This window comes from Pseudorca crassidens, chromosome 9 (genome assembly GCF_039906515.1).
Source record: "Pseudorca crassidens isolate mPseCra1 chromosome 9, mPseCra1.hap1, whole genome shotgun sequence".
NCBI lineage: Eukaryota > Metazoa > Chordata > Mammalia > Artiodactyla > Delphinidae > Pseudorca > Pseudorca crassidens.
This window is the reverse complement of record NC_090304.1, coordinates 7,662,035-7,676,669: the sequence shown is the minus strand read 5'-3', so window position 1 is coordinate 7,676,669 and position 14,635 is coordinate 7,662,035. Positions and strand designations below refer to the sequence as shown.

The window sequence follows — 14,635 nt, the reverse complement described above, 5'->3', positions numbered from 1 at the left end:
CCTGGAGCCTGCGTATGACTGAGAAATCTTCCGTCATAGGTTATTTTTACCCTGCCTGGAGTCCTTCCCTCTCCCCACTAACTAGATAAACACAAGCCCAAGATTGTGAGCAAAGCCTGCAAGAACCTGAGCAAGATGGGGATGTCCTGGATCCAGGATTGGCCTCTCTAGGGAGATTTCAGCATTCACTGGCTTAGGAAAACAAGGGGCTGCAGACTTTTTAAAATGGAATGAAATTCTGCATGAACACACACACGGATACCCATGGTCCCCTAGGAATATTCTCCTTTCTGCATGATAGGCGTGCCCTTCAGAAGGAACTGAACTGCTAATCTCAGAGGAAATGTCTTAGATTCTCTCCTGCCTCGAGTCCCCTGTATCAGACCAGAGATCTCTTCCTTTTCCTCCAGCCATCCTTGAATGCAGATTCTGACCTGTCCATGGTTCTGATTGTTAATGGCTTCACTTGGGGCCAAGGCATGGGTTCTTTCATTCATTCCTTTGCGGTAGCTTATATTTATTACTCACTTGCTATATGTCAGGGACTGTGATGTGCTCCTTACATCCACCCTCTTTCTATTGAAGTATATAAGACATAACAGGAAAGAGCACATATCATAAACATACAGCTCAGTGAATTTTCGTACAGTGAATATATTCATGTAACCACCACAAAGCTCAAGAAACAGAACATTATCAGCACCCCAGAGGCCCCTCCTGTCCCCTTCGAGGTTCTATCCTCCAACTGTAACCATAAACCTGACTTTTAACAGCATAGATTAGCTATTTTCTACTTTTAAACTTTTTATTTATTTTTTTATTTTTGGCTGAGTTGGGTCTTCGTTGCTGCGCGCGGGCTTTCTCTAGTTGCGGCGAGCGGGGACTACTCTTCGTTGCGGTGCGTGGGCTTCTCATTGCAGTGGCTTCCCTCATTGTGGAGCACGGGCTCTAGGCGCGCGGTCTTCAGTAGTTGTGGCACGTGGGCTCAGTAGTTGTGGCTTGCGGGCTCTAGAGCGCAGGCTCAGTAGTTGTGGCTCACGGGCTTAGTTGCTCCACAGCATGTGGGATCTTCCTGGACAAGGGCTCGAACTCACGTCCCCTGCATTGGCAGGCGGATTCTTAACCACTGCGCCACCAGGGAAGTCCCTATTCGTTATACTCGTGATGGGGCATTTGGGTTGTTTCCAGTTTTCTACCCTTATCCATATTCCTGATATAAAAATTCTGTTCATGTCTTTTGGTGAACATATGCTTTTCTATTATATATATAATATATATTATATTTACATGTATATATGGATATGTATACACATACACACATATACATAGGGTAGATTGTGGGTGGGTACATTTTTCAGTTCCCATTTTTCAGATAAGAAATCTGAGGCTTGAAGAAGTTGAGCCAGGAAGTAGTGGAGCTGGGACATGAACCCAATCCTATCTGACCCTGGAGCTCAAGCTCTCTCATCATCATGCTTTACTGCCTCCCAATGAATGAGCTGTTTAAAAGTACTCATGGAGGGCTTGACTAGTTGCTGCCATTGAGGGAGATGGAAAGATAAAAAGCCACAGTCACAAAAGAAGGAAAATGATAGATGCTGGTGAAAGGCACATGGGTGTGATTAGGAGGCTGAGGGGGTCATTTTTATCTTGGAGGGTCATAGGAGGCTTCCTGGAGGAAGAAGCATTTGATGAGAAAGGATGGGGGCAGATTCTGGGCGTGCAGGAGGGAAGGAGTGCCAGGCTGAGAGAGCTCTGGGGCACAAGAAGAGGAGGCCCACATAGAGACACAGCTGCAAGGGCCTTCACAGATCATTTTATCTGGTCCCCAGTGTCCACCCACCCATCTGTACACTGCTGGCTTCCAAATTTATATACCCAGTCTTGACCATTCCCCTAATTGCCAAACTCTTTTTCTATTCAGTTAGATGGCAAATAGGCATCTCAAACTTGACATGGCCAAAACAGGCCTCCTGATCTCCCCTCCCCGCCACACACACCCACTCCAAGCTGCTCCTCTCCCAATCTTTCTTGGTCTTTGGCACTACCAACCACCGGTTGCTCAGGCCCCAAGTTGCAGCCTCATCCTTCCTTCCTCCCTTTCCCCACGTCCAATCCATGAGCACATCCCATCAGCTCTATCTATAAAGCACACCCTGAATCAGGCCTCATCTTACCACCTCCCTGCTACCCCCTGGTCATGGCCACCACCATTACTCACCTGGATGAGTATAACAGCTTCCTCACGGCTCTTCCTACTCCTTCTGAAGTTCCATAGGGGAGAAGCCTTCTTTGCCTCTTCCAGCTTCTGGTGGTTCCAGACGTTCTTTGGTTTGAGGCTGCCTAACTCCAATCTCTGCTTCTGTCTTCACATGACCTTCTTCTTCGTGTCTTCTCTTCCCATTACTAGCGACCTCCTCTTATTGGTCATTGGACTCAGGGCCCACCTGGACAATCCAGGATGATTTAATCTTGAGATTCTTAACCTAATTACATCGGCAAGACCCTTTTTCCAAATAAGGGCACATTCACAGGCTATGGGTAGACTTATCTTTTAGGGAGCTACCATTCAACCCACTATAGAGGTGAATACCAGAAAAAAAAAAAAAAAAACAGCTCAAAGAGTTTAAATTGAATTTAAACTTTAGTCCTCCAGTGAGTGATTACTTTTCAAAGCACAGAAGACTCTTGGCCCACACCTACCTGCTATTTCAGCACTGACAGTTCATGCACCACTTCAAAGGTCATTCTGAGGAGTGAGTGTCTGCTTGGTACTTGCTGCAAGGCTGCCTCGAGGCTGTGGGTCTCTAGCCTTGCTGCAGCCTCAAACCTACCAGATCCTCTCTGCCCACTGTAGGGACATTGCCACTGCTGCAAAAGGTTCAAAATTGTTTCCTTCCAAAGAGATGGTCTCCCCAGAGAAAGCCAGCTGCTAGCGTTGATAATAAAAGGAGAAAGAAGGGATCCAGGAAAGTGCTGGTTGTCACCCAGTGTGATGGGCAGCCTCTAAGATAGATGTCCCCCAACGATCCTGCCTTCTGGGTTTTATGCCCTTGTGTAATCTTTTCTTCTTCAGCATGGGCTGTATCTAGTGAGTTGTCTCTACTCAATAGAATATAGTAAAAGTGACAGGATGTCATGTCTGATATTAGGTTACAAAAAGACTGTGGCTTCTGTATCGCTCACCTTTTTTCACTCTCTAGCTTACTTGCTCTGAGGGAAGCAGCTGCCATGTTGAGCGGCCCTGTGGAGAGGCCCAAGTGGCAAGGAAATAATATCTCCAACCAACAGCCTATAAGAACCTGAGGGGGACTTCCCTGGTGGTCCAGCAGTTAAGACTCTGCGCTCCCAGTGCAGGGGGCCCAGGTTTGATCCCTAGTTAGGGAACTAGATCTCGTGTGCTGCAATTAAGACCCTGCACAGCCAAATAAATAAATAAATATTAAAAAGAAAAGAAAAAGAACCTGAGGTCGTCAGTACAACAGCCTTCCAGAAACTCAATCCTGCCAACAACCTTGTGAATAAGCTTGGGGGTGGACCTTCTGAGGCCCGCAGACAGCCACACAAGTGAGCTTGGAGGTGGATCCTCCCACTTGAGCCTTCAGATGATTGCAGCCCTGGACAACACTTAGACTGGAGCCCATGAGACACCCTGAGCCAGGGGTACCTGCTAAGCTATGCCCAGATTCCCACTCCACAGGGACTGAGATGATACATGTTTGTTGATTAAGCCACTGAGTTTTGGAATAATTTGTTACGCAGCAATAGATACACCCAGATACAGATTTCTAGGATATATTCAACCATGTGGAAGGCTTCTGCTACAGTGGTAGCTGTGTTTACAGTTTGGTTATTCACAGATATTAGCTCATCTCCCTCAAGAATCTACAACACCTCCTTTGATTCTGTCTATATTTTTAAACAAACATAATATCACACTATAGTGACAGTTGCACATTCTATTTTTTCTGCTTGATATGTCATAAGCATTTTCTCACCTCTCTAAATATTCTTCAAAGCATTCTTTGTTCTTAGCATCTGTTCAGGGTATGAGCGTACCAACGTTAATTAAGTGACTCCCCTCTCTTGTTTTGAGCTTAAAGTAGGGTTTTACCTTCTTGGGTCACATCTCTGGGCATGTTTCGGCCCCTCCATTCCGGGCCTACAGGGAAGGTTCCGGGAAGGTAGAAGGCAGGATCACCTGTGGTTAAGTGCTCCTAAAAGTTACATTGACCCTATACCATTTCCTAGCTATGTGACCTTAACACCTCTGGGCTTCACTTTCCCCTTCCAAACAGAGGGGTAATAAGTATATCTACCTTGCAGAGTTATTAGAGCCATTATTGAGTTAACCCGAGTTAAACACAGAGTGCCTGACAAATTTTAGGGTATATAGACACAAGCCAGGCCACAGTATCCTCATCTCCCTGTGAGTCCTGGAGCACCGTACATCATATCGACTCTTGTCCCAGACCTCCAACCAACAGCATCTTGGCTTCCCTCCCACCAGTCTGTTCTCCCTGAACCTACTGGTGACCCCAGCTCTGCAGCCATCCACAATCCTGTGGCCATGACACCTCCTCTTACTGCATGAGTCCAAGCACTTCCATCCCATCTCGAGGCCTCAGTTTCCTCATCTGCAGTACGGGAGGGGGGTTGGATTAGGAGGTCTACGAGGGATCACCTGCCTCTGAGATTCTAGACTATTCCCTCTTCTTGAAAAGGCCCTTTGGTTTCGATAGTACAAAGTACAGCCAGAGCTTTAAACAACTAACCAAAGCAAAAAGAATTGGACAACACTTTATTAACCATAAAGTCTAGGTACCAAGACTTGTACTCAGCATCCTGGAGTGTGTCAAATACTAGCATAGTGTCTGTTTACATGTGTGTGAAAATCTGGGTGAAGAGCTGGAGTTTCTCATCTCAGGCCCCTTACAGTGTTTGTCCTGAGTCTGAATGAGAACCCGCCACCCCCCAACCCACCCCCATCCCCGAGCAGGCGCTACAGCTGAGCTCCCACCTAGCCCCAAGCCCCTGCTCTTCCAGCTGCCATCAGGCCAAAGAGCAATGAGGGGCACTGCTCAGAGGGGCCTGAGGGTAATGAGGGCCTGAGGGCTGCACAGGGATGGGGGTGATACCGGAGAAGACACAGTTCTCACCGCGGCCAGGTTCAAGTCCAGCACTTGCTTAAACATAACTTTGCACCTGGTCCTTCCCTCATTCTTTCCACCTGCCTTTTGTGCGTGACATGAATGCTCTCAGAAGTCCACCCACCATGGCCCTGGGAGGAGGGGGGAGGCAGAGAGTTATTGGGGAGTAGCCTGGAGAGCTAACCCTTCACAATCTCCCCAAGGTCACGGTATGGCTATGGGTACTCAGCATGTAGAAATCCCAGGGAGGACTGCTCCAGGCTTGTCCCCAACTCCAACCCTCAGGTTCAGTTCTTTGGCACTGAAAAGAACAGAAAGAATTCACTTCTGGGCTCCTGCCTGGCCTCTCCCCACCCAGGCTTGGACTCTGGACCAGCCCCAGAGAGGGCAAGGTTTCAGAGACTGCAGGGCTCTGTGGCCCTGGGAATCACAAAGCAGAAGGGAGAGCCCCTCCCCACTCCCAGCACTTAAGCCTCTCACACCAGTTCTCAGTTTCTAGGACTTCAGCCCCTGCGGTGCCTGGGCCATGACCCCACTAGGAGGAGGAGCAGATCATGGTGTTTCAGGTCCCAAGAAAGGCTGTGTGACCTTAGCCAAGTCATCTGGCTTCTCTGAGCCTGTCTCCTTCCCACTCCTGAAAAACAGACTGACAGTCTGGATTCTGCAGGATGACCATGAGGTTGAAATAAGAAAGTAGCGGTGACAGGACCTGGCAGAGTGGTGGGCACACAGTAACGGCTTCCTTTCCCTGGTGAAATACTGGTTCAGCTGGTCAGCCAATAAAGGCAGCTTCCAGTGGCAACAGAGGAGATGCCCACATGCTGAGGCTGCTTCCTGAGTCCAAGGAAGGGGCCAGCCCAGCTCTGGGGGCCAGGTTAGAAGTAGACTTGAGCAGAGGAGAGCAGGGGGAAGGCCAGAGGGGGTGGGGCCCTTGCTGATCTGTTGCTGGGGAAGCAGGCTTTATGCTCCCTGCCCTGCAGAAAGCCCAGCCCCAGAGGAGCTGAGGGGCTGTGGGTTGAGGACGCCAGCTTCCCCCTGGTGGGGTGCTCCAGCCCGAGGGACTGTAGAGGGGGAGGTTGGGCTGGGGGGCTGGGCAGGAGGGTGCTCAGCTTGGAGGAAGACCTCAGCAGGCCGGAGCCAGTGGGTGAGGCAGATTGGACAGGGCTAGGGGACGGCTGGGCAGAGGATGCAGTGACAGGGGCGGGACCAAGGGACGGTGAGGGCAGAGGGGACAAGAGGAGGCCAAGGGAACCATGAGGCTGTGGATCTGGAGAGAGCTGCAGAGCCATCGGAGAGGAGACCGGGGTCTGGAACGGGCCTGGCTGTTCCTGGCAGCCATGTTGTCCGGGGCACACGGGGCCTGGGGGCCACTCAGCCTGGCCCCAGCAGCCAGGGGACACCGGAGCCAAGCAGGAGGCACAGTCCATGGGGCATAGGCGCTCATGCATGTGCAGGGTCCGACTCCACCACGCCAGCTCAGCCTGAAGGGCCTGGATCTCCTTCCGCAGGGTGTGGTTGTGTTTCTCCAGTGACTCATGCTGCTGGGGGGAGAAGCAGATGGGTGGGGAGCGTTATGTCAGCCAGAATCAGGGGCCCAGCAAGAGCCCTATTTCCCAATCCCCCCAGGGTCCTCGATTTAGGAGGAAGGACACCACCGCCGTCTGAATGCCCTTTGGCTACTCTCTGGCCAGGCTTCCGTAACACCAGCAAGTCCCCCCAACTCACCCTCCTGCTAGGGCTCAGATCTGCCTGCTCTCCATCCCTGCTGCCAGGTCCCTGAGCTAGTCAGCCTGGGATCTCCACTCACCTGGGAGCTCCACCAGCCTCCTAACTGGCGCGCCCCCCAAACCACCCAGATCTCTTGGCCCAGAGGAGACATTCAGTGATTGCGTCGTTAATCGAACATTAAAGCTCTTTAAAGTCTCTAATGACTCCCTGTGCATGGCGGCCCCAGTTCACACCTCCAGTTTTATCTCTCTGACTTCTCTTGATGCCCCTACTTCCTGTTCCCCATATGGACGCTGCTTCCTTGCCACACTTCCGTTCTCCCCTGCCTGGACACTTCCAGCACCCCCATCCTCGGGCTAATCCTGACACTGCCTTCTTGTGACAACTTAGATGTCCTCTGTCCTGGACACCTCTACGGCTTAGTGCCACTGCCAGACCTCCCCAGTGCCCAGAACTTTCCCACTGAGGCACCATGGCCGGAGTCCAGGGTCGTGTTTTACAGGTTGGCAGCACAGGTGTGTTCTGTTCCGCATTTAGGTTCTGTTCTGCTGAACCCTGGGTTCTGTCCCAGTGGGACAGCAGTTCTAAACAACCATTTGTGATGACAGCAATGGTGGAAAACGCAGAAGGAACTTTATTTCCACAGCTCATCAGGCTCAGTGACTTCCTTTGGCTCCCTCCCCCACCTACCCCCCTTTATGGACACTTTTTAAAAGAAGAAGCTGCAAGGGTGTTTCGCATTAAAATGTTGCTTAAGCCATGGACTCAAAGTTCTAACAGGCCCCAAAGCCACCCGCAGCCCCACTCCCAAGCTGGTTTCTGCCGTGGAATGTGGAGACATTTTAAAAACATGTCATTAGGTCACCCTTCACCTAAATTCTCCAAAGGCTTCAATTCACCTCCAGAAATTGAGTCACTCGCTCCTCACTCATTCGTTCACTCATTCATTCACCACCTTCAGGCTGCTCAAATGTCACCTCCTCCAGGACGGCTTCCCTAGTTAGGTTTCTATCACCCCACGTGCCGCAGTCCCTTCCCTCTTCCCTGCTTTACTTTTTACCAAAGCACGTATCACCATCTGATATCCCAAATACCTCATAGGTCATTTATTTGTCCGGCCCCCCCATGAAAATACGAGCCCTGGGGAGGGTGAGCTGGGCTTTTGTCTGCTGTCGTCACAGCTGTATCTCCAATGCTTAGAATTGTGCTCGTCACACAGGAGATACTCAATAGGCATTTCTGGAAGGAAGGAATAAACGAACGCATGAAGTCTCTACCGCTGCCAGGCAGGCGCCATCCCGGGCATCAGTCCTCATTCTCATGCATTCTACAGGGTGCTACGCTCTTATGGCCACGCCAGCCCTATTTCACTTGCCTGAAATGCCTTTTCTTACCTTCCTCCATTTGGAAAACTCCTATTCATCCCTGAAAACCAGTTCAGGCTTCATCTCTATACCACCTTGACCCAACAACCCGTGTGTTGCTCCCACCTATGTGTTCCCAAAGCACTTTACCCTGACTCTATCATTCGCTCCACAGGGAATTACTGAGTCCCTTCTATTTGTCAGGCACTGGTCCAGGTGATGGGGAAACAGCAGGGAACAGAATAGGTCCCTGCCCTCAGAGTGCTTACAGTCTGGTGGGGAAGACAAGCAGTGATCACATCTAAATATGTGATAGAAAGTCAGTACTAACCAGAAAAATAAAGCCGAGTAATGGGAGAGGTCTCTTTAGATCAGATGTTTAGGAAGACCACCTCCTTCTGAGGACGTGACATTTGAACCAACAACCAGAAAGAAGTGAGGATCTAGCTAGGCTGCTGTCTGAAGGTAGACGGAGCAGCCAGGGGGAGCCCCTGAGGCTGGATGTGCTTGGCCAGTGAAGGAACGGAGAGAACAGGGTGTAGGATGTTAGGAGAGGGCAGTGGACAGGTGGGGGCGGGGTTACAGAGAGTGTAGGGCCTTTGGGTGTGGAGGGCTCTGAATGTTACTCATTGCTGTAAGGACTAACGTGTATGCAGCCCTCCCAAAGGCCAGGTCCTGAACCCAGCCTAATCGAGCCTCTGGGATGGAACTGGTGGTGTCCTTTCTCTCCGCATAGAGGTAGAAGGGAAGCTCCAAGGTCAGGTTGCCATCCAAGGTCAGGTTGCCATCCAAGGTCAGGTTGCCATCCAAGGTCAGGTTGCCATCCAAGGTCAGGTTGCCATCCAAGGTGAAGAGGCAAGTGTGAGTGGAGTCCTCCCCCTTCCCACCGGGCTCCTTTGCCTTCTTTAGTCTCCACAAGGGTCCTGCCAGTGGGCAGGGATTATTGTCCCCGTTTTCAGATGAGGACAGTGAAGCTCAGTGAAGGAAGCGACTTGCAGCTAATGAGTGCCCCAGCTGGGACTCTAAAGCCAGCCCATCTTAACCCTGAACCGGTTTCTCACAGCGTGGTCTTGGCCAAACCCATCAGAACCCGTCCATCAGAGTGTAGCACCTCCTGAGGTGGGTCCTGGGTGGGGAGGGGCCAGGAGCTGCATTGTAACCAGTGCCTCAGCTGGTCACTGAGCCAGGTTTTCCCTGTTTGCCTCCCTCCTTGTCTCCTCCCCCTAAATTGGAGGTGCCTTGAGGGTAGGCCCGGGCTGAGGATGCACTGTCATGTCCCTGGAGCCCAACGTGTGTCTTGCACACGGTTTCCACTCAACACCCAGGAATTTCCAAATCTCAGTTGCAAAGCCCTTCACTCCTCCCAAACTCAGGCCCCCTGGCACATACGGCAGTGCAGGGGGAACTGCTCATGGGCGGGACAGAGAAGAGGTGGCCGGGCCAGGTAAGTGACATCAGGAATGGGAAGGGAGGCATCGCCCACCTGGTGCAGGGCATCCGCCTTGTTCGTGTGCTTCTGTCGGCTCCTCTGGGCGGCCGCACGGTTATTCTGTTTCTTCTTCAGCTGCCTCTGATGTTCCTCAGGGTCCTGTAGGGAGGCAGGCCAAAAGCTCAGGGGTCCTGGCAGGGGCTGGCTAGCTGTAAAGCCATGCCCTTCTTGAATCAAGTCCCCGAGGGTCCCCCTCCTCCTCGAAGCCCTCTCTGGCTCCCTCGGTGTCCACACACCCCATCGCAGACACAGCACTCCTCGGTGGATTGCCAGCCTCACCCACGTGTCCTGCTCACAGCTCACGAGGGGGCAGCACAAGCGAGGATTCAAACCCAGACAGGACCAACTTCACACCCACCGTCTCCTTATCAGCCGTGCTACTCTGAGCAGATCACTCACTTCTCTGTGCCCAGCTACCTGATCCATACAGTGGAGGCACCAGCGCCTTCCTCGCAGGACATAAAGCAGGCAGGGGTTAATAAAAGCCAGCCGCTCTTGTTCTGATCGCTATTACTTCCACGGTCAAGGTGTTGATTTCTCTAGCCATGAGCTCTGTCTGTAAGGGCAGGGCGGGGGTTCTGATTTCACTCCATATTCCCATGCCTAGCTCAGGCCCAAAGCTGATATTCACTTACGCAACGCAACAAATATTTCTTGTGCACCTACTATGTGCCACACACTGAGCTATGGGGACACAGCAGCAAAGAAAAGAGGCAAAACTTCCCGCCCTCAAGTTGCTCGCATTCTAGGGGGACAGCAGCCTAGAATGGGTGAATCGAGTCCCTTCTGATAGAAGAGTGGACTCAAAGGTTGACAGCTGTGACCCTCCCCCTACACTGGGGTTCATGAAACTTAGATGAAATGTTTAACCCAAATGCCCAGGGCTCTGGAAGGTCAGACAAGAGGGAACATTGGAGACCCCACAGCCCAACTCGCCCTCCCACAGGTCACTCTGGGAGGTGTGTTCTGAGTGTAGGGACCTCAGGCAAGACCCTGGCCTCCCTGGTGGACGATTCTGTGCTCCTAGGTTCATGGCCATAGCAGGCCCCTTCTTGGTGATGTGGGGACTGAGAGACTGGAGCCTGGGGGAAAGACCTGCAGAGAGAGAAGTGGGTGGGCCTCTGGTACCTGGGTCCTGGGAGAGAGGCAAGGTTCCAAGGGAACCATGGCTAGAGAACTTGGGGAGGAAAGAGAAGCCTCCTCTAATGGCAGTGAGCAAACAGGTAGGTTAGGAGAGAGCAGTATTCAGAGGCTAAGTTCTAAACTGGAGGCTGGATCTGCAATGTGAGAGCAGGAAAGCCCTCGATCCAATCCCCTGGAGAAACTGAGGCCCAGAGAGAGGGTGTGTGAGCCCTCGGCCACACAGCCCATGTGAACAGAGCTGGCACCGGGCACCCTGGGGCATATTCCCCTTCTCATCCCCTGAACCTGGCCCCTGTACTCACCATCCTGATCAGCGGCCCATCAGCCCCACAGAGGTGCATGGTGGGGCAGGAGAACAGAGGCTCACACCCGGTTCAGGGCGTCCCTCCTCCGCTGTGACCTCCCAGTACCCTCTGGGAACCCCAGGAAGTGGCAGCTCTTTAAATTCCCCGTGACCACTCCACCCCCAGCAAGCCAAGTTTCAGTTTCTCCTAAAGCCACCGGCTGCTCAGAATCCCAGGCTTGGGTTGGCTCATGTGGCTGGAATTTCCTAACACGAACTGGCCTTCCGGTTGGGCCCCTTCTCTGGAAGGAGGACGGTGGAGGGTGGCGAGAGGAGGAGCCCGGATGCCAGGTGTGGGGAGGGGTGTTCTGGGAGAGGGAGGGCAGGCTGCCATGGACAGAGCCAAGAGGAAGCCAGTGGGGGACCGAGGGCTCACATGGGATACGGGAGAACCCCTGGTCTCTACAGTTGCAGGAGCCCAGGTTCACAGTCCACCTCTGGTTTGCTGGAGCTGTGCAGCTTTGAGAAGGCGATTTACCCTCTCTGAGCCTTAGCTTCCTCATTTGTAAAGGGAGATGATACAGACATCCACTCACAGGCTTGATGTTGGAACTAAGCAAGATAATACAACCGCCCCCAAACCCTGTGAGACTAAAGTTGAGGCATGTCTGCAAAAATAAGCAACGGCCCTTAAATAGGAGAACAGATGGCTAATGACTGTGTTTTCATACAACAGACCACGCAGCAGTAGAGAGAGTGATGTCTAGCAATTAAGAGCACAGCTTCCAAGCTATGTGACTCGGGTACATAATTTCACCTTTCTGTGCCTCTGTTTCTAAATCTGTAAAGTGGGGATAAAAATAATTTTGTCGTGAAGGTTAAATGAGTTAAGGCAGGTAAGGCACCTAAAAGCATGCCTGGTGTAGAATGAGGGCTCAACAAATACTCACAATTATGATACGGTGGAAGATTCAAAGCTGCACTGATCATCACGCCTAAAAGTTCGTAACATCCAATTGTATGAAAATGACAAGTGGCAACAAGAGCTGAACAAAAATAATTTCTGTAGTGTTGAATAATATGGATATGTAATTATGTGAGAAAAGTATAAAAACATGCGTGAGAATGAGAACCACAAAATTCAGGGAGTGGTAGCCTGGCGGGGGTGGAGGCAGAGATGGACTGAAGGGGACACACAGGCATTTCGGTTGTGTCAGGGATGTTTTGTTGCTTCAACTGTGGGAACACAATTGTCTGTGATAATATTATTAACTACACTTTGGGGTATACCTGAATGTTTCATAATAAAAACTTCTATTAAAGACCTAAAAAAACCTGAAGCCCCAAGCAAACCTGTATGGTGGTTGTGTCTCTAAGAGAGGCCATGCTTGGAAGGGACAACAGTTCAGGGGATGGTGGAGCCATTAATCCCTCTCCAAGAACAACACAGCAACTGATGTACAGTGAAGAGTCCTGTGACCTGCTGACTAGAGCATCTGGGGGTTGTGCCTGAGTCCTGAGGACTCAAGGCTGATGGTGTGGGCTCACCGGAATGGCAAATACTGTGGATTCGATCTTCTGATAGGAAATGGTGTCCTGGAGTACTGTGTTTAGGAGTTCACAGCTGCCTCTGAACTTACTAGAAAAGAACACTGCAATTGATCAGCAATGTCTGCCATCCCATGATTGATTAGTGATGTCTGTCATGAGCAGGGCATTAACTGTAATAGTCTCTTGCTATGCTATGAAGTGGGTATGAAACCAGTTTGGGCTTTAGAGTCAGACTTGACTCTGATACCTGGCACTCTACTCACCAGGTCTATCACCTGGAGCCTCAGTGTTCTTGTATGCATGCTGTGGATGACCAAGAAATTATACCTACTTATAAAGTTGATTTGAAGACTGAAAAGAATGAGACGAGAAGAGAGCTCTTTGCATATTGGCTAGGATCCATTCCCACTCCTGAGATTTATGGGTACACAGGATTAATTATGCAGCCTCATAATTTAAAACACCTGGGTGGGTGGGGCTGGGCATGACAGCTGGGCCTGGCCCTCCTTGCTTGTGAAGGGCATGGGAGAGGAGCCTCTCTGAGTTATTTTTGTTTCCCAGAAACCAGGAGGGCTGAGGCATCTTGCCTGAGGAGGGCACCTGAGGGGCTCATTAAGCCATGAGCTCCTCAGGGAAGGATCCAGAGAGCCTTGCATGATGTAACCAAGAAAAAACATCTGGAGGCAGATGGGGTGGGGGGAGGCTAGGGCCCAAGTATCCCCACTCTAAGCCCCCAGCCCCAGACCTGGACCACCAGTCTTCCCCTCTCAAGACCCTGGCTTCAGGTGTAGAGGAGACAGTCAGCAAGTATGCCTGTGGCCCCTCTCAGAGGCCCACAGACCTGAAGGAAGATGGAAGAAGGCAGCGTTTATGGCTTGATCTCCCTGAGGAGTGGCAGGGAGGGAGGGACACAGAGTGGGTAATGTTTAACCATGAATGGCCATGGAAAGCTGGCAGAGCAGGCTTCAGGGCCAACCAGTCCAAACTCTCACTTAGAAGGTGAGGAGCTAATGCCCAGAGAGGCAAGGTCACCTGGCGGAAGGGGGCATAGCTGGTGGGAGGACGCTCTTCTCTCCTCCAAACCCTCAGTCTTTCTCCACACCCAGCATGGAAGGGCCTGGTCCTTTAGTCCCAAACCTGCTGCCCCCTGTGGGTGGAGGCTCAGAGGCCTCCCCAAACCAGAGCTGCAGAGTGAGCTCCTGGGCAGCCGGATCGTTGCCCATCTTACTCTCTGAAGCATCCCCAGTGCCTCAGACACTGCCACCACATAATAGGCGCTCCATTAATGAATACGTAAGTGAAATCCAGCAGGCAGCTTGCCATCCGGGAACCCCAAAAGCTTCCTGGATGAGTAAAAAACTTCTGCTTTACTCATTCCCACAGGAACTTTCCTAGGTTCCTGAGGGACTCTCCCTAACCATCCTCCTCATTTTACCAGTGAGGAAACTGAGGCACCGGGAGGTGACAGTCACACAGCTGGTTTGGGAGAGGCCAGGATGCATTGATACCCTGTCCCAATTCCTTCCCACGCCTCCTGGGCTTGGAGAGATGCCTGCGGTCTTCAGCTGCCCGGGGATGAGGACCCCTCTCTCCAGGTCCCCCACCATGAGCACCCCTCATTTGCCTCCTCAGGGCACCTCGAGGGAGCTTCGGATGATGGAGAGCAGAGAAAGAGGCCAGGCGACTGCTGGTGGGGCTGAGGCTGGCTGTCGACTTCCTGCCCACAACCATGGATGGGCCTGTGTGGAAGCTAAGCCTCAGCTGAGAGGGGTTCACAACCAGATGGGGTGTAGGACACATGCCCAGCACATTGACTTGCAGGGCAGGGCAGGAGGGTGACAGCCTGCCTCTGTGAGGGCATCTGGGGCGGCCAGGGGGCACTTCCTGTTGGGGAGATCAGAAAAGGCTTTGCAGAGAAAGAGCTCTT

At 51.7% G+C, this 14,635-nt stretch overlaps 1 protein-coding gene across 4 annotated transcripts; it reads right to left on the bottom strand.

Moving 5' to 3' along the window:
* Positions 1-4,784: 4,784 nt before the first annotated feature.
* On the bottom strand, positions 4,785-11,457 carry BATF2 (basic leucine zipper ATF-like transcription factor 2). 4 transcript variants are annotated; one of them, XM_067748436.1, is made up of 4 exons: positions 11,177-11,457; positions 10,149-10,287; positions 9,726-9,830; positions 4,785-6,691 (listed from the first exon to the last, which is right to left on the bottom strand). In XM_067748436.1, the coding sequence occupies exons 2-4, from the start codon at positions 10,155-10,157 to the stop codon at positions 6,026-6,028; spliced, it is 780 nt and encodes a 259-aa protein (XP_067604537.1). In that variant the 5' UTR covers positions 10,158-10,287; positions 11,177-11,457; the 3' UTR covers positions 4,785-6,025. The 4 variants fall into 4 exon arrangements, with proteins under 4 accessions (XP_067604537.1, XP_067604538.1, XP_067604536.1 ...); XM_067748437.1 differs by having other exon boundaries at positions 4,785-6,688; XM_067748435.1 differs by lacking the exon at positions 10,149-10,287 and having other exon boundaries at positions 4,785-6,688; positions 11,177-11,453.
* Positions 11,458-14,635: the final 3,178 nt, after the last annotated feature.

Excerpts from the sequence above, each read along its gene's own strand:
- BATF2 (XM_067748434.1), bottom strand. The coding sequence starts at position 11,215 with ATGCACCTCTGTGGGGCTGATGGGCCGCTGATCAGGATG. Across the intron at positions 9,831-11,176 it reads ATGGGCCGCTGATCAGGATG|GACCCTGAGGAACATCAGAG; the intron begins GTGAGTACAGGG and ends GCCTCCCTACAG. Across the intron at positions 6,692-9,725 it reads AGGCGGATGCCCTGCACCAG|CAGCATGAGTCACTGGAGAA; the intron begins GTGGGCGATGCC and ends TTCTCCCCCCAG.